Source organism: Typopeltis vanoorti, chromosome 14, assembly GCF_054136105.1.
Source record: "Typopeltis vanoorti isolate ZY-2024b chromosome 14, IOZ_Tvanoo_1.0, whole genome shotgun sequence".
NCBI lineage: Eukaryota > Metazoa > Arthropoda > Arachnida > Uropygi > Thelyphonidae > Typopeltis > Typopeltis vanoorti.
This window is the reverse complement of record NC_143562.1, coordinates 119312410-119340065: the sequence shown is the minus strand read 5'-3', so window position 1 is coordinate 119340065 and position 27656 is coordinate 119312410. Positions and strand designations below refer to the sequence as shown.

General features: G+C 35.9%; 1 protein-coding gene across 2 annotated transcripts in view; it reads left to right on the top strand.

Annotated features, from left to right (window-relative positions):
* Positions 1-2197: 2197 nt before the first annotated feature.
* The window catches only part of Pstk (Phosphoseryl tRNA kinase), a 153071-nt gene continuing 127612 nt past the window's right edge, over positions 2198-27656 (top strand). The window contains exons 1-2 of one of the 2 annotated variants that reach the window (XM_090403406.1): positions 2198-2500; positions 10889-11129. In XM_090403406.1, coding sequence (XP_090259532.1) covers positions 2270-2500; positions 10889-11129 — 472 coding nt within the window. In that variant the 5' untranslated portion in view covers positions 2198-2269. Of the gene's footprint in view, positions 2611-10888; positions 11130-27656 lie in introns of both variants that reach the window. The other variant, XM_090403407.1, reaches the window with a different exon arrangement.

The window sequence follows — 27656 nt, the reverse complement described above, 5'->3', positions numbered from 1 at the left end:
AATAATGAAGAAATCAGCTGACCTAAAATCAATTAATTAGAAGAACTAAAAGAAGCCATAAAGGATAAAAAAATGGAATATTTATTGGATTAGAATGCATAAATACAGAGCGTTGGAAATATGATGGAGAATATTTACATCGCAGATTCTTAAAATTAATAAATAACTGTTAGAGGAAATGTGGCGTTTCATCAGATTTGTCAACGGTTAAGGTTATATTTAACAAAGGAGACAGAGATGATTGTGAAAATTACAGAGGATTCAGTCTATTAAATACGCTTCATAAAAGTTTCTCTAAAACCTTGAATAAAAGATTTTAGAGAAATCTTTTATTCAAGATTTTGTCCTCCTTAAAGATTGCAAACAATCTTTAAGGAGGACAAAATGGTTTCAGACATGGAAGATTATGAATAGAAAATACCTGTGTTAAAACAAATTATTCAAATAAAGACAAGAATTTAATTTAGAGACTCAGTTGGCTTTTATAGATTATGAGAAAGCTTTGATTAAAATACACATACAAAAATTATGGAATATAATGAAATAGATGGATATCCATTATGTGTGGTACAAGCTATACAAAGTTTATATAAAGATACAAAAATACGATAACGGTAATATAATAAATTCACAGACGCGACTGAAAGTAATCAAAGTGTTATTCAGGGATGTAGCTTACCTCAACTCTATATATTAATCAGATTATTAAAATATTCTCTTCCTCTCTTGCCGCCTATAATTAGTGATGATCATGAGCCAGCTGTCTCTGATTGGCTACCAGTGGAGATTTAACTACCCACTCCGTCTTCAAAAGCCAGATAGGGTTAAAAGGCCTTGCCTATAAGGGAATAAAAGGTGTTAGGTGACCATTTATTTATTTATTTATTAAATTATTCAAAACGACAATAAAACAAGGTATCCGGTTAACAAGAACAACTGTTGTTGATTCAATGCATAGATGATCAGATTACACTAGAAGACAATGAAGATGATCTTCAATCATCAGTTTATGAACCAAACAAAATAAGCCAACAATATGTTTTAAAAATTTCACAAGCGAAAACAAAAGTGATTGCATTTAAATGTCGAGATCATATTAGATTAAATATATAGAAAAGAGAATAATAGAAGAGGTTGCATAGTTTAATTCTTTAAGTTGCGTAATAGTATATCTAAAGATAAAGATGTAGATGAAAAAATAAAGACATTTTAGAAAATCTGTAGATTCGTTAAAAGGACATTGAATACTACTACTAATAATAAAAAACAAGACGAGCGACTCAACTAAAATTTTAGAATGTAGTGGCCACTATCACTCTATTATGTGGTTCAGAAAGACAGACTGTTAAAAAGAAAGATGAAAGTATAATACAAGCTACAGAAATGTTATTTTTAAGAGCAATTAATCGATGCACAAAATTGGACCATATAAGAAACGAAAACAGAAGAGAGCTAGATACTATTATTATTATTATTATTATTATTATTATTATTATTATTATTGCTGTTTTTTTTTTTAATTATTGCTGTTGTTATTCAGCCCTCCGTGGAGTGAAGAGACTCATCGTGGGATTTACAAGTAAATGAAAAGATCAAGTAATATAGAGAAGAATGGAAAGAGCAACTATTTAGGAAAAGATATCGGCTATCAAAAGTGGTGGATAAATATAGACCAAAATGAAAGAGAGAGGAAGAACAGCTGCAAGATGGAAAGACAAGTGAAGCCGGAAATGGCAAATGACCAATCCTTTACATTTTATACTTTTCTTATCTCGAAAAAAAAACAAACAACTGTTTGTTGCATGAAAAATTTGAATGTAGAATTATTAGAATCCGAGCCTATCTTTTCAACTGAATAATTAATTTAAAATCGAAATTTCTACTATTTTGTATTTCTTATCGAAATATATAAATTATAGGAATATTTAATAAATTATCTAATAATTATTTAATATATTAATAAATTATTTAATAAATATAAATTATAGGGATATTGAAATATTCATTTTCAGATGGAGGGAATTATATTCTACTGAATGGTCGTCCATGGATGTGTACGTTTAGCGCTCTGTTTTATGTTTACATGAATGGCGTGATAGCAACTCTTTTTGAATTTTTTTTTTTTTTTTTTGAAAAGGGACAAGTTAAAATGAAAATGTTGGTTAGAAGAAAACAGACGCTATTGTGCCCTTAATAACAATCTTTTATATAATCTAGAGTTTTTTTAGTTAAGTATTTTCCGTCTATATTATCAATTTAAAAGAAAAAAATGCAGCGAACTTGTATCGTTGCTTTTTCCGGTATTCCAGCTTCAGGAAAAAGTACTCTAATAATGGCTTTAATGGACTTTTTTACGCATAGTGATGCAACATGTGTTAGCGGTGCAGATGATAATGTAGTGATACAAAGCAAATCACTGAATTCTCTGACACCAGATATTAACATTAATGCATATTTAATTTCTTACGATATGTTAACATCACCCTCGGAAACGATAATGGTAAGAACTACATGTGTATATTTCGATATGGTCTCATTCATAAACTTACAACACTTTCGGAGAGAGAAACTTTCTGGCGAAATCTGAAATCCTATAGAATACACGCAAAGGTAAAGAAAATATCTGAGTTTTATTTACAAGTTTTTGAAATGGTCCCCTCTGCACGCATCTGCAAACAGGAAACATTGTTTAATTAAATGTGGTATACGACCTTGACTGCTGAGTTGCCTTCCCAATTATCTCTATCAGCGTCTTTTCATGAACCAGAGAACTGGATGCAGCAATTTGATTTTTTGTGGGTATAACTTGTAGCAGTTCATTGTAATTGAATTTCAGTATTTTGCTGTACGTAAGATTATAGGAAGTCGGATTCATAGGAAAACCGTGAGTCGTGTGATGGACCAATTCAGGTGAATTAGCAATGGCAGTTGGTAGGATCCCTTGACTTGCTCAGCTATTCCAGGATAAGCTTACCATTTTAATGCAGTGAGCTTAGCCTGGGATATATATATATATATATATATATATATATATATATATATATATATATTGATTCTGATGACATCCACCTGATTTTTTGAGCCTCCATAGCCTGGTTCATAATGATGATCCCTCTGGTACTGCAGATTTGAGTCCCCCCCCCCCCTTAGATGTGAGGAATCTTGGGAAGTGCTTTACAGCAGAGATGGAGTTTTCTGTTTTGTATATATATTATATATATATATATATATATATATATATATATATATATTAAAATTGCTTGGTATCTTTAATATATATATACAGGGTGTTCGGGATAAATTTGACAGTTTCGTAAGGAAAAAGAAAATCTTCTTTGTATCTATTAAATTTAATGAATTGACAAAAAAACATTACAGGCAGAGTTAATTACAATACTATCAACAAGATTTACTCAAAATAACCACCATTAGCATCGATCACAGCTTCAATTCTGCTTCGGAACCTCGAACAAGCTGATGCTACAGTCTCCCTGGGAAGGGCCGCAAAAACTGTTTTAATTTTATCCATTAACTGGGCTTTTGTATTACTGGAAGTGCGATTGGTGTCTTTTTCAACTGCGCCCCATACAAAATAATCCATGGGGTTAAGGTCTGGGGAGTTTGGAGGCCAAACATTTGGACTGGTGAAGTCGTAGAAATTTTCAGACAACCATTTTTGACTTTTCCCAGAGGTGTGGCAAGGGGCCGAATCCTGCTGCCATACATACGGCCTACCATTGGCTACCCTTGTTATCCAGGGCTTGACTACAGTTAGCAACTCCACGAACAAAGCCCGAATTCCAATGCCAGGGTTCTTCAACACCTGTTCCTGCAGATTTGCGAGGAATTCTGCTGTACGAACGCAATCAGATCTTCTGCTAGGGATCTTTCTTCTTGCTACATCCTCGTAGTCACCATTGCAAGTCTCTATAGTTCATGCCTGATTGTTTTTACTGTATTCAGGGAGCATTGGGCAGCAGTCGTAATATCCTTATTTTGATGGCGGGCACGAATCATCATGATACAAGTTATTCTCTTCCATGATTCAGGTGGGTTCCAGCTATCCATCCTTTCTGACATCTTGTATATGAATGAAGAAGGGTCCAAACTTTTAAATGAAGAGAAGTGTGTGTTAATACATGTAACTTACGGAAAAATATAATTAATTATAAATATGTCAAATTTATCCCGAACACCCTGTATATATATATATATATGAATATGAATAAATACATACATACTCGTATGTGTATACATACATACAGTCCTTTTTTTGGGATTGTATGCAGTGGTATAGCATACTAGCACCTTTTTAGTTTTTAACATTTCCTGCAAGCAAAGAATGAGTACCAGTACCTATTGCTTTACGAAAGTAGCAGAATGTGTGTGTGTATAGTATAATATAATATATATATATATATATATATATATATTAATAAATGAAAACAACTTCATACTCCACCTATGCTGAAGCATAAGCTGAATATGAAACAAAGGCCATCAATTGCTTCCACCTCTCTCTCTCTCATCCACACATTATCACTATTATAGCACCTATAGTTAAAACTGCTTCCTGGCATCAGTCTTCTCCTCTTACTCCTGCATAGATGACTTAGGCAAATCACCTGTACACTATTAACTATACTATTAAACATCTCCGTATTACAACTGAAAAAATGATGGGGCATTGTGCCTGTTGATTGGAAAACACTTGAGTTTCGAATCTCAGTGTGAGAGGGGAAGCTTTATATGGGCTTTATCAGTTGAAGGTGAGTTAGCCAATCTCATACTGAAGTAACAGGGTTTTTCCTCCCAGAAACTCTGGGTTTTCATTCTGCTTACAGGTAAATCAGCCATTGGAACATGCTGTTTACAGACAAAAAAATATTGGTGATATGTGTGTGTGTGTGTTGATGGTAGTACTGTTGTTAGAGCCTCTGTAGCTAAGTTGGTATAGACGAAGTCCTTTGGTCAGAAAGACCTGGGTTTGATTCCCGTCCGTGATGCGAGGAACCTTTATCTGGTCTCTTTCAACTGAGGACGAGTTAGCTGCTCATACAGAGGTAGTGTTTTTTTTTTTTCACCTGGAAACTTGGGTCCCTCAGAACAAGCAAACCAGCCCATTAACACACAGATCTACTGTCATAAAATACATACTTAATCTCTCCTTACAAGGGCTCAACCAGTCTTAAGGTACAGTTGAGGAAGGGGGAAACCCCACGAATAAATAAAGTACTGTTGTACCTCCACAGTGAGCCTAGGACTCCTTGGAGGTGTCATGTAATTATAGTAATACTAAAAATAGTACACCTGTAATTGTTTTAACAGGTGAAAATAAAGTGGAGGAATGATAGTTGCCAGTTCATCATTCCAAACATGCAAATAGTATTGTAAGGATAGGTGGATTTGGGATTTATAATTAGTTCAGAGCAGGATGAGTTGAGCATGTTAAGTTGAAAGATACCTTGTTTTTTTTAGAGGCTGAAGAAGCTATTGACATGATGTTTATGTCAGGAGGGACTGGAAGAATTTTCAATTCCAGGTGCAAGATCTGATCCTATCTGGTGATTGTGTGTACTACTGAAGTTGTGAGCTGAGATCTCTTTTACGAGGGGAGGAAAATAAAAAAAAAAAAACAAGACAGCATTTTGATGATACTGAAGATGAGCAGGTTAGCCTCTCCCCATTGAAGAATGGTATGGAGATCAGTGTTTTAAGGCATGGGTTCAGATCTTGAAGTATGGGATGTATCAGTGCTGCATGGCTTGTTGAATGTAGTGTAATGTCATTTGCAAAGCTGTTGATAGGAATGTGAGTGAGCTATTTATGTATAGGAGAAAGAGGGTAGGTGATATGCCTGAGGCACTCCTGCACTGGTGGAAAAGATCTAAAAGAAGAGCCATCTACTATGACATGAATGACCAGAGAGAATGCTGCTTGCCCAGTTACATAGGGTGGCAGGCAGACCATATGTTGGCAATTTATTAAATAGGCCTTGTTGCCAGACTTGATTACATTCTCTGGAAGTGTCAAGAGCAGCAGCATGTGTTTGTCCAAATTTTTCCATGTATCCAGTGGTGGATGATGTTATCTAAGATATGCTTGCTTCTGTATATTTGAAAATTATAGATGACATACAACACATTAGTTCTGGAGCACAGTGTTTGAGTACATTTGGAGAGAGATGCCATTAGGAATGGATGACTTTTTAGTGCTTAAGTTATTTGGTATTCTTCTGATGTCTTTTTTCTGAAAAAGCACAACAGGTATATGGTGCTCTGTTTCTGGTATAATGGATGGCAAGTTTCTTTGGTCATCTTTTTAGGAGTTGGAGGAGAAGGACAATGCCAGGAGATCAACTTTATCTTTAAGTGTTGTAACAGTGATATCATCTGTATGAAAAAGAGAGAGAGAATGGAAACAGTTGAGCAGAAGTTGTGTCCAATGGCCTTTTCAAAGGATCAGAAGACATGATTTCCATTTAGATAGAAATCATCAAGTTTTTTTCTGTTGGTGTTTACAAAGATTTGTATTTGCTGATTCTTCACCATAGGCCGAGAATACATCGAAATTTTCTTGTTGCAAGCCATCTTTGTATGCAGCATTTTTTTTATTTTTTTTTATTTGACTACATTGGTACACCTTTTGTTAAACCATGGCTTGGTAAGTGGGTGGGAATTTTGGATGGAATGGAGAATGAAAGCCTTCACATCAGTGAGGATAATTCCAGACTTCCCTCAGAACGGGTGTTTAGATCAGAAGAGCTGAAGGAGTAATCTGACCATGAAAAGGATGGGTAGAAGTTTCTGAGGTATCACCCTTGTTATGTCAGGAGTAGAGGACTCTAAATTTCACATTCTCCTGCAACAAATTCCAGATTTCACAAAGGTGTCATCCTTGTGATGGAAGGAATCATACAGAGTGCAATTTGGACAGTGAGTGTGCACTGAGGTGGTTATAACAGCAATGAGTAAGGGTGTCTGTCAAGAATAGATCTGGATTTAGATATTTGTAAGTGATGGTGTACATGATAAATGTTGGCATATATGCCACAGATTTCATATATTTAGGGTTTCATATATTTAGTTTGATTTTCATTTTTGTTGAAGTTAGTTTGGAGGGAGATTTATTTTGATCTCAGAGATACTAACTATCATTGTTTGTTGTATATTTTCTTATTGAGTAGAAATTAGAGAATAGGGACATGCATTGAGAAGAGATAGATTCTGGGACATGACACTGATATAGAGAGCACAGTCTCTTTGCCATATTGTAACATCAGAAGTACCGATTACATGCCACTTCTCTGACTCCCTCTTCAAGTATGACCTGGTAGAGGGATTATGCAGGGAGGTGACCTTAAAGCCTTCTGACTTATTATTGACAGATTTGGATCTATGGACTACCAAGAGACCAACTTTCAACACCATTTTACTGCTGTATCTGCAAAATGGAAGTTAGGTTTCTAACTCATTTGTATTGCCCACCTGGTTGGCCGAGTGGTTAGCGTGTGTATCTGCTCTCCAGCAAAAAGGCTGTGGGTTCAAATCCCACCATGGGCATGGATGTTTGTGATTTTCTCTGAAAATACTAGTGGTGGTGGGCAGTAGATGGCATTGGTGTAGATGATGGATTTGTGTGGCAGAGATGGAAAGTTGTGGAGTGGGTGCCCTCCCTCAATGAGTTTTTGGATTCTTTGGAGGTGTCATGTAATAATAATAATAATAAGTATGTTTGGAGTACCCTTGAAAGAAATCATTCACACTGCATAGTGGTGAGAGGTAAGAAAAGAAACCCAAACTCCTGCTCCGGTGACCAAACATGGCATTTGCCATTTCATGCTTGTAATAAGCAGAGTTGGTGTGTTTCACTGGGTTGTGAAGGTCATCTACCACCTAAGGTCTATTTGCATTTTCTTCAACCAAGAAGGTATTCTTTTTGCAGAGGAATGGTCATTGGGTACCCTTTCTTATGGAACAGGCCACACTATAAGAAGTCAGGGTTGGCATTTTACAGGGAGAAGCTATATATTGTGCATTGCCTGCCCATTAGTGGCCCATTGCTATGGTGCAGTGATTTTCAGTCTTAGATTCAGAGGTGCTTATTATTATTATTATTGCAATGGCATCTCCATGTAGTCTGAAAATCATCATAATTAGTCTCACACTAATTCTTGTTGAATACATTCACTGACAAGGTACTTACAAAGGTTCTGGCAATTCATCTCACCCATTCATCATTCTCTGAGCAAAAAATCTACGATGTCTTGCCAACCATACTCTTATTCCAATAGGATAGCATTTTTTCTCCAGGCATTCTGTTTTGGAACTATTGCTGTTTAACTTGTATAGCGTTGAGAGAAACTCAGACAGGGAAGAGATATGCAGTTGTTTGCAGATGATATAAGAATGGAGAGATCTGTAATATACTTCTGTGAGGAGTAGAGTATATGGGTTTACAATAGGATTCGAATGAATAAGAGGTCTGGTGGATGGAGTTGCTAGTTCAGCATTGTAAAGTTTTAAAATGATGGGATGTAGAATATACAGTGATAAGAATATCTAACAAAAGGTGGAATATCTTGCATTAGGGATCTGAAAGTGATTGCAGACAAGGACTTAAATTTAGGGGACACCTTGCTAAAATTGAAGTACATCACTACAAATTATGGCATCGATGTAATGGACTTTGATATATGTAATCTAGCCATAAATACCGTTACAACTCGAACACTGCATAAACCTTTAATCTATCAGTAAATCATTTACAGCTTTCAGCACATACAAACTACAGGTATAATGTGCATATAGCAGCACTCAGTGTTCAGAATGTCTCCTTTTTTGCCTTCATGCATGCCCAAATTCTCTGCGGCCACATATTGATGGTAGTATGCATAACATCTAATGGAAATGCTGCCACTACTCCCTTTAAATCCACTTTCAGGATGGTCATGCTGGGGTGTTGTTTCTTGCAGGCTACTCTGTCAAGCTCCAACCACAATTTATTTAAGTCCAACAGATTCAGATTGGACTTCCAGATGACCAATCAGATGGTGATATGTGATCAGGCATATTCACCTCCAACCAAAGGGCTTCATCTATACTGACTAAGCTATGGAGGCTCATTTAGGAAACATACCATACACAATGGAAACACGGTTGTGTTTTCATTGTGTATGGTATGTTTCCTAATATATTTGTTAGATGCATTCGCAACTTTATAGTAATATACTATAAAGCACTAATAATTCTAAGAAAAAACACAATAAAACAGATAAAAATTGAAAGGTTGGTTGGTAATTACACCAACCAACCTTTCCAGGTATATGTGAGGGACAACATTCAACAATTCCTCATATATATATGATATTCAACATTCAACAATTCCTCATATATATATATATATATATATATATATATTGTAGATTATGATCTGCAGTGTAGTACCAGAAGCAAATGGAGAGAGAGAGATTCTACAGATTCATGCAAGATATTATTATTATCCGAGATCTCCAGGTATTCAACACTCATCGAGGGAGGCTATACATCATTCAAACCAGCTGTCATACCTTCCTTTAAACTCATTCATACTAGACACACTCATGACTTCAACAGGCAAACTATTCCACCTTAACTGCACACAATCTTATGTTCTCTCTCTCCACCTTTCATATAATGAGAAATTTCATCAGATGATATTCTCTAACATCCATTCAGAAGTTTGTAGATCTCTATCATATCACCCTTATTTCTCCTGTTAACCAGAATTTATAGTCCACATGCGCATAATCTAAATTCTATAATCCCAATATAATCTTTGTAACTCTTCTTTATACCCTTTTCACAGCTTCTTTATTCTCTTGGAACCCAGGAGACCACATCTGTATGCAGCAGTCCAGGTATGGTTTTATCAAGGCCCCTTGCAAAGAGGCAAAATGACTTCCTTATAGTCACCAGCAGCTAACCTGCTAGTATAAAATCTATATTTTCAGATTACATATCATAAAAAAAGAATTAGGAATTGTGTTCTGAAATTAAATGATGTTGAAGTAAATTTGAATCATGTGTCTTAGTTGAAAGAAAAATAAATGCATATTTGTAATAACTGATGTATTCTAATGATCACGAATATAGACAGATGTTATCAATAATACTGTGTATCTAGCCTCAAATGTATATAGTTTCTGGTAACCAGTTTGTCAAATGCTCTTGGTTACATAATGATATATTTTTAAAAACAGTTTAACTCATGTGAAATAAATTAGAATTTATTTATCACTCCTTTATATTTTGCTTACTGTAACATGCACATCATTCAGGGAGCGAGAGCAAAAGAATTGGTTATAACATTTAAATATTAATATGTTTATTGTAAATAAATTCTAATTTCCTTTACATGTGTTAAACTTTTTTTTTTAATATTTCATTATGTCTAACACATGTTTCTATAAAATATCTGGCTAGCTCTTGGTTACAAAAATATGTATTTATGTTTATTCTTGTAAACACTTATAGTTATTTACTCATGTCATTGTAGATTTACTTTCATGCAATTACATAATCTTATTTGCATTATATTAATTATATAACTATTCATATATAATTCTATGCATGTATTGTGCAAATTGACTCAAAATTCATTAAAAAAAAGCTTCATCAAAGTCTTTAGATTAAGTGTAATATTTAGAAATTAATATAATAGAGTGGCATTAAGTATAAATAAGTTCCTTTGAGGTTGAATGTTTTGTAAAATTCATTATGTAATTATCATTATGTATCAAATGGTAATTATGTAAAATTATATGATTTTTAAAACAGTATTTTTTATAGTAAAATTATATGATTATTTTGGATTGTTTGGAACTGATGTTGAATTGTTTCTTGTGTAGCAAAACATTGGTTCTTGGAAAGAGCACAGGAAGGACATTATTCTTGCAGCAGAAGAATTTATTGCATATACATGTGGGTTCTCCTGCAGTAAACATCTGAGCAGTTCTATTGTGGCTATATTAAACAAATTAAAAAGCTTCAGCATTGAAGTGAAACCAGGGAGTAATATTGTATTTTTAGTTGAAGATAATTTCTATTATAGAAGTATGAGATATGAGTGGTTTCAACTTGCTAGAAAATGTAAGTAGTGTAATATTTCTAATTACTCATATGTAGTATTAAAATTACTGTTTGGAAATATTTTGAAACTGTGAAACACACGTCTAGAGATGTCTACTAACTAAATTTATTTAGCTAATAAATTACTGCTCCAATAATTTGCCTTTGTCACCAAGGCATCTTCATGGACACAAGGGGATGTGCACAGTAGTAGGTATGTAAACACATACAGAGTATGAAAGGCGAGTCCTACAGCCTTTCATACTGACACTTGATCCACAATATTTGATTTGTTTGTTCAAATTAGTGAGTGTTGTAATGTTGTTGTAGATTCTAGTAATAATCTCTGATTTTTATCTGCTCCTGTATAAAAGGGAGGTTTAGTTCCATTATATCTGGTGATTCATATCCATAGTCTGCTATACCAGAATGGCTGTAGTGCAGATAATGGACATAGTTTCTGTGTTCATTTGTCCAAAATACTTTTTCTTTATTTATTGATGTCTCTTTGGTTATTATTCCATGACGTATTAATAATTCACTCAGGTAGAGTAAAATCTATGAGCAGATTGAAGATATCATGGGTACTGCTCCCCACCCCCAACAATTTCAACTGGCTAACTGTTATCTGGAAGACACTTGGGTTTCCTCATGCTATGTCCAGTGCACTGTGACAAAGGGGGAATGCAGACAGTATGCTTTCCTTAGATATTGCTTACCTCCTCTTCTGGCACTTTGCCAATTCTTTCTTCTCGAAATCTTTTCCACTTTTAGTTATGTACATCATGATTCTACTTATCGTTCCTCCTAAAAAATAAGATTTGTCATTACTGCTTAACAGAGCTCATACTCTTCATTAAAACAAGAATTCTGCACTGTTAAATTTGTTATTTAAACCAGTTTAATTTAGTATTAGTATTACTTCCAAGCCATGGAGTCAGAAGTCTCATTGTGGGACGTCGAACATTCACAGACCACAATAACTGTCATAGTTGCCTTGAATACATTCATCATTAGCACTCACTACCCACTCCAGTAATGCATTCTGCTCCTTCACTGCCCACCAGACAGCAAAAAATCTTTTTATTTCCTTAAGCACATGACCTTTGTGCCTTTTTCAGGGATGATGTAACATCACCCATTATCCCATGCAATAATTCCACTTCAGCAATGCATTTGATTCATTCACCAACTGTTAAGCAAAAAAAAAAAAATCAAATTTTCACATCCTCATTCACATACTCTTTGCACAGTTTTACATGGATGACCTCTCATTCTCACATCACCCATTCTCTTTGCACAGTTTTACATGGATGACCTCTCATTCTCACATCACCCATTATCCTATGAAATAATTCACCCTGTTTATCTATCTGATAGACTCCTCTCACCAACTTACACATTTGTTATATCACCTCTCCTCTTCCTCCTATCATCCAAGCTCTAAAGACCACATTTCCTCAGTCTGTCCTCATACTTAATATTCCAGAATCCTGAGACAGTTATCTACACTCTCTCTCTAATGTTTCCTTATCACCAATATAGTCAGGTGTCTAGATCTGCGCACAGAAATCCACGAGGCCTAGTGCCTTACACAGTATTAGTATTAACACAATCAAACTCTCTCCTCATCTATACATATCAGCATTATTATTATATGATATCTCCATGGAGTCTGGACACTCATTGTGGGAGACCCAAACATTATACACACAAAACCTATCGTACTTCTCCTTAAACTCATTCACTGTCTCTTGATAGATTGAGAGCTTGTGGATTGCAGAGGTTGGTTGATAGGCAGAGAAGAGGAGATATGATAGAAACATTTAAATTACTAAAAGGTTTTTTTTAAGATTTATGCATGGGAAATGTTTCAGCTATGTGATAGTGATGGAAGAACAAGAGGTCATCCCTGGAAATTAAGGAAAATTGTGGTTAACAAGCGTGTGAGAATGAGGTTTTTTGCCTGGAGGGTGGTGAATGAGTGGAATGCATTGCCTGACTCAGTTGTGAGGTCTTCGTCTGTAAATGAATTCAAGAAGAGATATGATAGATATTGTTTTGATATTTTGGGTCTCCCTCGATAAGTCTACTGACTTCATGGAGATACCCGTAATAATAATAATAACGCATAACTAATTCTGGCAATACATTCCACTCATTCACCACTTTCTACACAAAATATCTGCTCTGCATATTCCTACTAACCACACTTTCCACAGATGGCCTCTAGGTCTTTGACTATTTATCATACATTGAAATTTTCCTTTGCATTCATAAATTTTATAAAACTTCTTAAATATCTTAAAAGTTTCTATTATGTCCCCTCTTTTCTGGCTATCTACTAAACTTTGTAATCCACAAACCTTTAGCCTGTCCTCATAGGGAGCATTCCGGAGACCTGTCACGATCTTAGTCACTCATCTTTGAATCCTCTCTACCACCTGATGGTCCACAAGAAACCCAGATGACCAAATCTATACATAGTAGTCAAGATATGGATGAATCATAGCCTTATAAAGAGGGATAATAATTATGAACATCCATGTAATCATTTTCAGCAATTTTATCAACTTTTGCATTATGCTTTCTGAACTTCAACTCTCTGTCCATCATTATACCCAAATCCCTAGCCATATCGAGTTTCTGCAATCCATTACATTCAATGTGATATACCATATGCAACCTTTTCAACCCAAAGTGCATAATCTTACATTTTACAACATTAAATTAACAATCATTATACTTTGCCCACAATGCTAGTTTATTTAAATCCTGCAGGATATCTGCATCATCTTTATCTACTTTTGCTGTCTCCAGTTTTGCATCATCAGCAAACAAATGAATATTTCCTCTTAAATCTTTCCCTATGTCATTGATATACAAAATTAAAGAGTAGTGGCCCTAGTACAGAACCCTGAGGTATTCCACTAGTCACCCTCTGTCTTCTAGATTCCAATCTACCATGTACTACTCTCCGGTGTCTCTGTCAGTTCCTTCCCCCATCCCCATCCATGCTACTAGTTTAATATTCATTCCCATTTTCTTCTGTCAAATGCCTTTGCAAATTCCATCAATATCATGGTGTAGCTATTTCCTTTATCCAATTCTGCTGTCACATTATTATAAAATGTGAATAAGTTAAGACAAGACCAACCCTTTACAAAGCCATGCTACACACTAGATTATCATATCCTTATCCACCCACTGTTAGATTTTATATTTAACCAACTTTCTTAATACTTCAACAACTACTCCTAATATATTAATTGGTCTCTGTAGTTCCATTTAATTCCAACTTGGTTTATCTCCTGACCTTGGATATGCAGTCTGATACTGCTTCTCTGTAACAAAATCTGACTACTTCCCATGTACTACTAACATTGTTTCCTTGTAGCTTCTCAAGCCATGGCACTGCTCCAAGATGATTCATATATCTGTCATAATTACCAGATTTATAGTTGAACATAAACTATTTCTTGACAGAGAATTCCTCATTTGCCAACTTCCCAGAACAAGACTGCATGGTCACTCTTCCCATTGTAGACTGAGTGTCTACCTTGGTTATGGATATATCTTCTGATGCTATTATCAGATCCAACACTCTCAATCCCCTTGTCCCCTCATATTTCATGTTTCATATAATTATATGAAACATGTTTCATATAATTATCCCTTAGCAACTGTATAAATTTCACTTCCATGTTGTCATGTCCCCTGTTCCTTCCTGCAATCTATGTCCCCATACTTAAAGTCTCCCATAATAACTGTTTGGTCTGCATTCATTGTGCTAATCTGTCGATACATGGTATCTACATCTTCTTGTGGAACCCCCCCCCCAGCCTATAATGCATCACCCACAGCATATTTTGTCTTATTGGCCTCTATCTTGCACCAGACAGCCTTAAATGAATTATCCCTTCTAGACCTAAAATCCTCTTTAACTTCTAATTTTGTTGGTTGTAATTCTTCATATATCATCAGCAATACCTCACCTCCTGTCCTCTATCCTCCCTGAAAATACAATTCCTTTTACATTCTATCCTTGTAACTATATTGTTTAATGTCAACCAGGTCTCGATGCCTGTAATTTTTGGCCGAGTCAAGCTGACCAATGCCCAAAACTCCTCTCCTTTATTCCTGATACTTCTTGCATTCATGTACATGCATTTCAACATCCCCTTGTACCCACAAGGGGATGTTGAAATGTGAATTTCATTTCCAACCCATTTATGGAAATCTGTGAAATCACATTCAGCATTGACCAATCATTTCTGTACATACGAAGTGTGGCTATTAAATAACAAGACTAGTTGCAAAAATGTGGTTTATTATTACAATTGTACAATTTAATTGTTATTCCCTCCCTCCCTCCCTCCACTATCTATACACTGTTGCATATGAATTTTCCATTGTTGGAAGCGGTGCTGCAAGTCATCAGGTGTTATCTGCTTCAGTAGCGCTGCCATTTTCTCCTTTACCTCATCCACTGACTGAAAATGGAGATTTCCAAAGTTGTAATCCTCAATGCAGATTTCAACTTTGGAAAAAGGTAAAAGTCACATGGAGCTAAGTCTGGCGAGTAAGGTGGATGGTCCAACACTGGGATCTTCTTATCAGCCAGATACTGCTTTACAGACTGGGCTGGAGCATTGTTCTGATGGAGAATCCAAGCATTGTTCTTCCACAGATCGGGTCTCTTCTTCCTCACTCGTTCTCTCATCTTGTCCAGAACCTCAAGGTAATAATGTTGGTTAACTGTCTGATCCTCTGGTACCCATTCAACCATTACCACGGCATTGATATCAAAAATAACAATCAGCATTGCCTTCAGTTTTGACTTGCTCATTCTTGCTTTTTTCATTCTCTGTGATGGAGTTTTCCAGTACATCAATTGTCTCTTTGTTTCTGGATCATACTGGAAAATCCACATCCCATCACATGTGATGATATTCTTCTAATAGTCTGGCTCTACTGTCAGTGCAAATTTGTTTCCGTATGTCTTTCTGCTCCTGACACAAGTTTTTAGGAACCATTTTCACGTTTAATTGCTCATGCAAAATTTGTCGTACAGTCTCCTTATCAATGTGCACATGTCTGCTATTATCTGAAGGCTTAATCAGCGATTGTTGCAGACAATTTCATTAATTTTCGCAATGTTTTGATCGGTTGCTGCCGTGACAGGGCGACCTGGTTGTTCGTCATCTTCAACGTTTTCTTGACTTTCAGCAAAGCGACCATTCAAACATTTGCGCACGTGACATTACATTATCACCATACACCTCCTGCAATAGTTTCAAACACTCTGTTGGCGATTTCTTCAATTTCACAAGGAATTTGAGATTAATGCGCTGCTCGAGTTTAACGTTAGACATTATTCCGGCAAAGCGATTTCACACGTTTCTTTTATAACTGCCTACAGACTAACTACAAGCAACAGCAAACAATGCTTATCTCAACTGCATCTAGAACTTTCAAGGTCATTCACGGCGCATCCCACTGCTACAAGTACATGATTCACAGCACACCTTGTCTCATTATTTAATAGCCACACTTCGTATACTCATTTATCACAGGAGTGGCTAGACACATGATGATTTCATTCTCCTTCCCTAATATCTCTACTTTCCCTGGTTATGCACTTCCAAATTCTCACTAAATGATACTTTTTCCAAACATCTAACTCTAAAAAAATTTAAATGTAGTCCATCAGGCATATATATATATAAGTCCTTTTGCCCATCAAATTCATTCTATACCTCAATAAGCTGCACAAACTTTTCATTGACTCATTAACAGTCATGACCTTTCTTTTCAACTCTGTCCTATCATACCAAAGTAGCAGACTCATAACTTTTAATTCCCTACTTTTCATTTTTGTTTCTTTCAGCAACTCTTTCATATCTTCTCTCATTGCATATTTAACCCCGTTCAGATTATATGTTCCTTTAATGATAATCATCTCTTTCGCTTCTCTTCTATAAACTAACAGTGTTGCTAACAACTTGACTTTCAAACGTGGAAACATGCTTTCATCACTTGCTCATTAAGTATATCTCTTATCATCAAATCTCCATACAATACTGCATCCTTATTTGCAGTCTCTCACACTTTCATACTTTCTGAATTCACATTTTCTTTCATTCTTCCGCCTGCTGTACCACGTGACAATCATTTCTCTAGTTGCTCTAGCTCCCATTTTGTCCTGTGAAGGATGCAACAACAACAACAACAGAAAACTGCTCCTATAAATCATTATAGCAGCAGTTTTCTGTGTAACCCTTACAACTTTCATGTATTCCCTGAGCTGGAGTTTCTTATCCATCAAGATCCCCAGATCCTTTGCCTACTCCACCTCCTGAAACAAAGTTCCTCCAATATGATAAACCTCATTCCCTCTTCTCTGGCCAAAGTGCATAAGTTTATACTTAGTAACATTGAAATAACATCCCCATTCTGCATCCCAGAACACCAACCTATTCAGATCCCCTTTTGACATAACATCAGAATTTCTTGACATTGCTCTTCCTAATTCTCTTCCTCTTTTTAATTTAACATAATCAGCAAACAATGGATATCTTCTCTCACACCCTGAACTATATCACTAATATATAAATTAAACAACAGTGGTCTCAGAACAGAACCTTGTGATATCCTTCTAATCACCCTCCTCTTTCAGAACACTGCATCTCACACAATTTGCTGGCTTCTATCAGCCAACCATCCTCGTAACCAAGCTTCCAAATGACTATCCATCCATTCCTCCTGCTCATTTTTAACAGTAGTTTATCATATGCTACTCAATTAAATGCTTTAGCAAAGTCCAGATAAGTCACTGTATAAACATCTTGTATTTCATATACTAGTCACCCTATTATAAAATGTAACAAATTAATAAAACATGATCTCCCCTTTAACAGATCATGCTGCTCTTTTGAATGATTTCCATTCTTGTCAATCCAGGTTTGTATTCTTTCTCTGCACTACAACACCTGATATGGACAGTGGTCTATAGCTTGACACTACTACTGACTTGGATTCCCCTTTATGTAGTAGAACTCTTTTTTCATTCTTTCTATTCCTTGGAACATTTCCTGTTGTAAGACCCTCTGTTGAACAATGAAGTTGACAGCAATGCCAGCATTTTTGTACATTTCCATAATATATGTTGTGATAACCTATCCAGTTCCACAGTCTTATTAACATCAAGGTTATTTGATATTCTAAACACTTCTCATTCTTGAACTGTCTTCTGCCCTCCTTCCTTCCTATTGGTATTTAACATTATTCTTAATGCAACAACCTACACGAAATAAACTAATGAAATACTCATTTAACATTTCTACTATATCTCCAGTAGATGTTACTGGTGTTCCATCTGTAGCAACTAAAGTCAGTCTTTCACATTCACCCTTTCTTCTGCTAGATACAAACAGAGATCGGCTTTAGTGTGAACAGTGGCTTTAGCCAATCTCTGTTCACATGCCAGTTTCTTTTTCCTCACTACACTCGTTACCTTTGTAGCAATTTTCTTATGGAGTACCTTGTTCTTTATATCTACTTCATAACATCCTCTTTTGCAGTAGTTCATGCATAATTCCATGATTCATCCATTTTGTTTGTGATTGTCTTTAACCTCCTTTCTTTAACCGCCTAACCTTAGGAGGATAAATAAACATTGTCATAAGACCAAGTCCCAGGCACTGCTGATTTTTCTCCCCTTCAAATGATCACGCCACTACACATCATCAGTCCATTTCCTTAATTTATTATAGTAATCAAAACCACATGATCACTCTCCCCAACTCCTGTTATTTCCAGCTTCCAGTCAGTGCTACCATAGTTAATTAACCATTATTATTTCCCTCCTATTGCTTACCATTCTATCTATGTGAACATTTTCGAACCATTTCCAAAAACCACTACATTTCTTGTAACAAACCTTACTAAATATCTAAAATTTGTGCTTATCTTAACTTTTATTGTTATTATTAAATGACACCTCCAAGGAGTCCAAAGACTCATCGAGGGAGGGCATCTACTCTACAGCTCATTCTAACCGCAACTACACCAATGCCATCTACCGCCCACCACCACTAGTATTTCCGCAGACAATCGCAAACATCCATGCCCACAGCAGGATTCGAACCTGCAACCTTTTGGCTGCAGGTTCGAATCCTGCTTGGTCTTGGTCTTAAGGAACGTTTATTTATCCTCCTAACCTTAGGAGGTTAAAGAAAGTTGGAGAGTGGATATGCTAACCACTCGGCCAACCAGGACGGCTTTACACCAGACTTTACACCAAATGGCCTCAAAGCCATTATCACTACTTTCTTCACCTTCCGCATTGAGAGGATGCAACTCTTCTGAAATCATTAGTAATACTCCATCTCCTATTTTATCTTTTCTGTATTTTTTTTGAAAAATGTCATAACTGTCATATTCTATTCCTATGAGTACATCATCCTCCTTCATTAATAATGTCTCACTGATACCAGTCCTTTGTGGAACGACTAATTGTACCCAGGCCACAAACTCTGCACCTTTATTCTTAATACTCTTTATAGTAGTGTATAAAAGCACAATAAACACGGTAAAACCTCTTTTCTTTCTACAATTCATTATCCCATCATTCAAGTTCTTTAGCTTTGTTGCTTGCATTGAGGCCATTCCTATCTTGTCTTCCTTTTTTTTTTTTTATCTCACATCAATTTCAGCATCTTATATTCACAGTTCCACCTACTAGTTTTTGGCTACACGCACAAACAACACACTCCTTCTCTCATCAACAATCTGTCCAGCTTCACACTACTGCTCTCACTCAAATGCAGACCATGTGCAGCACAAGTTCTCTCCCACCTTCATTATCCCGTACATCCACATACTCAAATTCTATCTTCTGCACATTCTAGCTATCATACCATTCATAATTATTGCTCTCATCCTCAGCTATCTATTATCATACTTTGACAACATAATCACAATTCTCCCTTTCACACTGTTCCTGTGTGCTGTCTCTAACAATGTTTGCAAATTCTGCACTGCTTCGTTCACACCTTCTCACAGATTATTTGTTCGTACCAGCACAGTCAGCTCTTTTGCATTTCTTCTCCTCTCCACAACCTCAGTCACTCTTCTTATTGTTGCTACACTCAGACATACTTTTGTTACCTGCTCCATTATCATATCTTTCATCATGGAGACCCCATACAGCACTATACTGACTGCTTTCCACCTTTCCGCTCTCTTTCATATTTGACTCATCTGTCACTGGCACCTTCCTTCCATCTTCAACTACCAGTCTCTTTTTCTAAATGTTTTATCTTACTCTGCACACACTACTTTCCACCATTCTACTCTCTTTCATATTTGACTCATCTGTCACTGGCACCTTCCTTCTTACATCTTCAACTACCAGTGTCTTTTCTAAATGTTTTATCTTATTCTGCACACAGTGGCGCACCCAGAGGGGAGGTAGGCTACACATTGTTGCTACACTCAGACATACTTTTGTTACCTGCTCCATTATCATTTCTTTCATCATGGAGACCCCATACAGTACTACACTACTTTCCACCATTCCACTCTCTTTCATATTTGACTCATCTGTAACTGGCACCTTCCTTCTTACTTCTTCAACTACCAGTGTCTTTTCTAAATGTTTTATCTTACTCTGCACACAGTGGCACACCCAGAGGGGAGGGAGGCAAGGGGCCCTGTCCCCCCCCAAATAAAAAGGAAAAAATATTAGAAAACTTTCCAAAAATCTTTTCCTAATTAAAATTCATTTTTTTATTTATGTTGTGTCATGTCTTCTATTTCTATACTACTTATGAATTGGCGATCATTGCAGATTCTCAGTCATAGTTCATGTGTGATGCTTAGTGTGTATTCTCAAATCGTCTACTCAACTCCCCCCTCCCCCAAGATTAAATCCTCAGTGTGCTACTGTCTGCACATACCTCAACCTATTAACCCCTCAGTTTAGCCTCTGAGAAATCCAATATCATACAGCTTTGTCTTGTGTCACCTCCTTTGAATGTAGAATTCCCATCCTGTATATTCTCTGGCATTTGCGATTCTTTGATTAGAATTCTGAAGAAGTATCACTTCATTTCTGTGTCCCCCCCCCTCCCTCAACTAGCTGTCAGATTTCCTGTAACACTGCCTAAGTTCTCTCCTTCGTCTCTGCATGGTGTTTACCAAGTGCTGTGCAGTATCTTCCTTTATGTTTTGGACAAACAAACTTTTCAGTAGAGAAGAGAGTTAATGAGCAGCATGATACCTGCTACCTGAAGTCACATAAGTTAGATCTTGCATTTCATGGAAATGACACAGAACAGAGTATCTTTTTGGAAAACACATACTTGATTCGTAGAAGGCATTAAAAATATGAACATTTAAGAAGAACTCTGAGGTCCTGTTGCCTCATCCCAATTTAAATGAGAATGATGGTATTTTGCTTACTAATATTGGGAGATTCTGATCCTTAGTAACTTTATTATTTATATTTATTCAAATACATTATATCATTTTTGATGTCACTTCCACCCATGAAAATTATAAACCTAGTGCAGGGTGGTTTCTTTTTTTTTTCTTTTTTTTTTTTTTTTTTTGTAGATTTTTTTTAATTTCTTATTTTTTTACATAATTAAAAGACCCAACATAATTTTTTCACATCACTTTAGGCCTTGAATAAGTGGAGTGATAGTCTTACACTGAACTAGAAATTCATCTCTCATGTAAAAGACATTTGCAGAAATCCATGCCTGTAATGGGATTTAAACCCTGACTTTTTTTGGTTTGAGAACAGTGATACTACCATTTGGTCAACTAGGTTTAATATTGTTATATAAGTTTAATTAGTCAGATGTCATTGTTCTAGCACAGTGTTTCTCAAAGTGTGGTACATATACCCCCGGGGGTACGTGAAAGGTTGTTAGGGGGTACGTGGCAATTTTCGGCAATGTTTGTTGAACAATATCATGACTCGTTTAATTATGCATAGCCGAAAATTGCCACGTACCCCCTAACAACCTTTCACTGACTTGCATCCCCTCTCCAACAGAAACTGCTGTATAGACCAAGCAAAACCATATGTTGCCACTGGAACATATGGTTTTGCTTGACACCACCCCGTTTAACATGTTAAAACTAAGAAATATATAGTGAATGTGTTTCAGATATTATGGAATTCGGTTGAAGGGAATTAGCATTTCAACTCAACTGTTGAAATGCTAATTTGTCTTTGGTTCGCATGGTCTTTTGTTAATACCGCACCAATCATATGAAGTTCTTTGCTGCTCTACGTATCTCAAGTCTTGTAAATTACTGGTAATTTTTGCTTGAAATAATGGGAAAGAAGATGACGCTATTTGGGTAGATGACTTTGATAATGCACACAAAGAAACTGTTCTGGATGCCAAAAGTAGTGATAGTGAGTAGGAGCTTCTTGGTAAGTTGCACCATTTTCAGTTTTTTTCTGAAAACTTTAGTTTCCGAAAATCCCTGCATATATCTCGCAACATAGTAATTTAAATAAATTTTGAAATTTATTTTTCCAATAACTTACATGATTGCTCAGTCGAGTAAATTCAGTATTTTTTTAGATTTCAAATTCTTACGTATGGATCATTGGTTAAAGATTGGATTTATAAAACCCCCAAAAGAGAGCAATATAGCAAATACAAGAAAACGTTGATATTGCATCTGGATCAAACGAAATTGATAAAAGTGTGTCGTCTGTGAAATGTGGATTTTCATGGACGGGAAATGAAGAGGAATCTATCCCAAATTTTTTTTTTTAAAAATAAATCATATTTTTTGTTTACATGAACATATAAATTCAAATAAAACAGATATTTAATTTTTAATTAATATTTTAAATTAATTTATTAATTTTAATTAATTAATTTATGTATTTTTAATTAATTAGGGGATACTTGATAATGATGAAAATTTAAGAAGGGGTATGCTGATATCTGAAGTTTGAGAAACACTGTTCTAGCATGTGGCACTTGCCATAAACTCTTATCCAATTTTTTTAAGTTTCCCTTATTTTGAATTTTCCTAATTTGTCAGCAGGCAAACTGGTCCCATGAACACACAGGCTACAGTCATAGGATATAGTACGGCAAGGAAGGCAACAGGAAACCATCTTGCTCATCATCATTTCCCTAGTGTGGTAGAATATAGCTACCCCCACCAGCCGTATGGCTGAGGGAATAGAAGTGAATAGAATAGAGGATGCTACATCAGAACTTCATCATTACTGTCTATTTGAATTGTTTCACATACTAACTGTTGCATGTAAAGTGCAACATGTTGTTTGCTCTGAAAATGCTGGTTTGAAATCTTTAAAATACAGTGAAATATAAGCCAGTTAATAAGCATTTTTTATACTTTAGTTTGTTTGATGTTGTAATACCATTAATATAAGTTTTGATATAATGGATTGCCAAAATGGGAGGAAAAAATTAAAACAATATCATCCTGATGTTGGAAGATTTTTCACTTGGTTATACTATAAATTAAAGATCTAATTCTATGATTATACTATAAATTAAAGATCTAATTCTTGCTGGCACCTTTAATTTATAGTATAACCAAGTGAAAAAGGTGGTTTAATCCTTTATCAAAGCGTAAGCAAATGAAGTTTGCTTGTAAAGTCACTTGACAACTTTGCTACTTATATATAGAGGTTAATGACTTCATATCAATTGCCTTAGTATCCCATAATGCAATGCACATATCCATGACGACATGATGTATAATGCTATGCATTATGAAAGAGCCACTAACTACCTAGACCCGTTTCGACCTTTATTGAGGTCTCATCAATGGGATACCTCAAGTAATATAACCAATTAAAAAAACTTTCAACATCTGTCTCTAATCCAGAGTATTTTAGTAATAAGGTGTGACATGTTTTGACTACTTGTGTATGGAAATGTGACTTCTGCATTACTTCAACCTTGGGATCCCTTCTGGGTCTGGCTCCCACTGATGAGACCTCAATACCATCCTCATTCCAAAACCTAATAGAGATCATACTTAATCAACAGCTGGAGACCTATTTCTCTATCTAATACTGACTATAAGATATTTTTCCACATTATCAATAACAGGCTCAAAGTGGGAATGGGATACAGCAGTGGTATTCAACCTGTCGATCGACCGGTCGAGCGCGGAGCAATTTTTGGTCGATCTCTTGTGTATTCCTCCTTCTTTACAAATTTAATTAAAACTGAAAACATAATATTTTATTTATCATTATTTTGTATTATTTTTAATTTGCTTTAAATGTATTGCTATTGTTTATTTATTTTTCGTTAAAATTGTCAAATCAGTAATTTCCTTATAAGTCCGGGTAAATGAATTAATTTGGATCAGTGGAAGTCAAACAGCAAGCCGAGTGAATACGATTATAAGCAAAGTCTAAAAACTCGATTGTAGCTTAAATATTAAATATTCCAAAGCACGTTACATCGATTTTTTACTTAGGTTAAGTCCCATGTGAACATTGTAAAAAAATAAACTTTGTTTGTCTCGTTATAGTTTGTATTAGATGTTTTTGTAAATAACTCTTTTGAAGCTAACTGTATATATACTGCTTTAATAAGAATATGTTAGAGTGTTAAAAACAAAGGCAATGTTTTTTTGTCGGTGAAGCTATACATGGCATTAGAAAGAGTGTTATTGAAACTTGTATGTATGAGAAAGACTTCAGGCTCTAAGTGTAAACATCTCCGAAGTCAGTCAGAAAGTGTTCAAACAACTTTCCGACAGCCAGCAACTTACAATCAAAAGAAAGCGGAGGAGAACAAAAGGCATGCCAAACTTGAAACTTAAGATGAAAGACTCATACCGATTCTTTGGAGGTTGCCAAACTTCATGCAAGGTCTCAGAGGAGGTCTAATAAAAAGGGACTGAAGCAAGCAGAAGGGGTCCCAGTTCCAGAATTGCTGTCAGAGAGGAGGCCGCCCGGTCCAGAGTCACTGTCAGAGAGACTGCCCGGATCCATGTTGCTTGAGAGAGGAGTTTCCCGCTTCCAGAAAGGAGCTTCTCGGTTCGAGACATCGCTAGAGAGAGACTACTTCTAGGCCGCAGACAAGGTTTCAAATTGCCAAAAGGAAGAGTTCCAATTGCCGGAGAAAAGTTTCCAGGCCAGGTTAATGTCAGACATTCACTAGTGTGTTGCGTTTTCATTACAATTTGATGAATCAAACAGCTTCACTGATATTACTCAATTAATGGTATTTATTTGCATGGTATTTCAAAATTATTCAAGTAAAGAAGAACTTTTGAAAATTATACCATTATTGGGAAGGACTAGGGGAGAAGAGATTTTTTTGGCATTTGATGAATTTGTGAAACAACACAAACCTCTGCTTTTTAAACTTGTGTGTCTTACTACTGATGGTGCTCCTGCAATGAAAGGTAATAAATCAGGCTTCATTTCATTATGTAAAAACGATGACAAATATCCAGAATTTTTAAGTACCACTGTATTATTCACCAACAAGTACTGTGTAGTAAAAGATTAAACACAAAAGATGTTTTTTAAAAGATTTTACATTTAAAATTGTAAATTCTGTTCGAGGAAAATCCCTGCAACAGCAGTTATTTAAATTACAGGCAGATGATGATAGAGAACTTCTGTTGTACAATAATGTTCGCTGGCTCAGCAGGTCAATTTTTAGAAAGATTTCTTGTATTAATTAACGATATAAAAAAAAAATTGATGAAAAAGGAGATATTTATCCACAATTGAGTGATAAAAGATGGTTGTTACACTTTATCATTTTTAGTAGATTTCTGTACGAAATTAAGCAATTTAAATTTATGGTTACAAGGTAGAGATAAAAAAAAATTCGAACAGAATTTACAATTTATATCCAAAACATCTTTTGTGTTTAATCTTTTACTACAGTAGTTGTTGGTGAATAATACAGTGGTACGTTAAAAAATCTGGATATTTGTCATCGTTTTTACACAATGAAACAAAGCCTGATTTATTACCTTTCATTGCAGGAGCACCATCGGTAGTAATAGACACAAGTTTAGAAAGTGGAAGTTTGTGTTGTGTCACAAACTTCCACTTGAATTACTTGAATAATCTTGAAATACCATGCGAATAAATGCCATTAACTGAACAATATCAGTGAGGTCGTTTGATTCATCAAATTGTAATGAAAACGCAACAAGCTGGTGAATGTCTGACATTAACCTGGCCTGGAAATTTTTCTCCGGCAATTGGAACTCTTCCTTTCAGCAATTTGAAACCTTGTCTGCGGCCTAGAATAGTCTCTCTCTAATGATATCTCAAACCAAGTCAAAGGAGTTTCCCGCTCCTTTCTGGAAGCGGGAAACTCCTTTCTCAAGCAACGTGGATCCAGGCAGTCTCTCTGATGACAACTCTGGACCAGGCGGCCTCGTCTCTGACAGCAATTCTGGAACTGGGATCCCTTCTGCTTGCTTCAGTCCCTTTTTATTAGGCCTCCTCTGAGACCTCGCATGAAGTTTGGCAACCTCCAAAGAATCGGTATGAGTCTTTCATCTTAAGTTTCAAGTTCGGCACACCTTTTGTTCTCCTTTTCTTTTGATTGTAAGTTGTCGGCCATCGGAAAGTTGTTTGAACTCTTTCCGACTGACTTCGGAGATGTTTACACTTAGAGCCTGCAAGCCTTTCTCATACATACAAGTTTCAATAACAATCTTTCTAATGCCATGTATAGCTTTGGCGACAAAAACATTGAAGGGGCTAAAGAATTGTCAGTGCCCTTGACCATTTTCTTTAATTTGGGTCTTGGGTCTAGGTTAGTCCTGAGGGGGTGGAAAGAGGGGAAAATAGTTCCAAGACTGCTGTTGTAAATTACTGACCGATCAGCATATCAGAAATCGTTGTCAAGGTCTTGGAGAAAATAGTGAAGAGGAAAATACAGGATTGGATAAATGAAAATGGGATACTGTATGGATGACATCGTGGTTTTGTGAATGATAGATCATGCCTCAGTAACTTGCTCACCTTTTATAACACAGTGACGGCTGAACTGGATAAGGGTAATGGGTTTACAGTGATTCTACTGGACCTTGCTAAGGCCTTTGACAGGATACCACATGGAATTCTAATCAGTAAACTGCAGCATATGGGGATGGATATAGGGTTGGTGAGATGGATAGGAGGGTGGTTGATGGAGAGATATCAGAGAGTGGTTTATTCAGGAGTAGACTCCAAAAGACGGCCTGTGACTAGCGGTGTGCCACAGTTCTGTTCTTGGCCCACTACTGTTCAATTTGTTCATTAACGATATAGGAAAGGATCTGAGAGGAAGTGTTCATTTGTTTGCTGATGATGCAAAGTTGGGTAGAGCAACAGTGAGTGCACAAGATGATTTGGATAGTTTGGAGGACTGGGCTAAGGAGAATGGATGTCAATTTATTGTAGCAAAGTGTAAGGTTATGCATTTTGTGGTGAAAAGATTAGCAGCAGTATATCACATTGGTGGAAATGTACTTGAGGAGATTGATGAGGCCAGGGATTTGGGA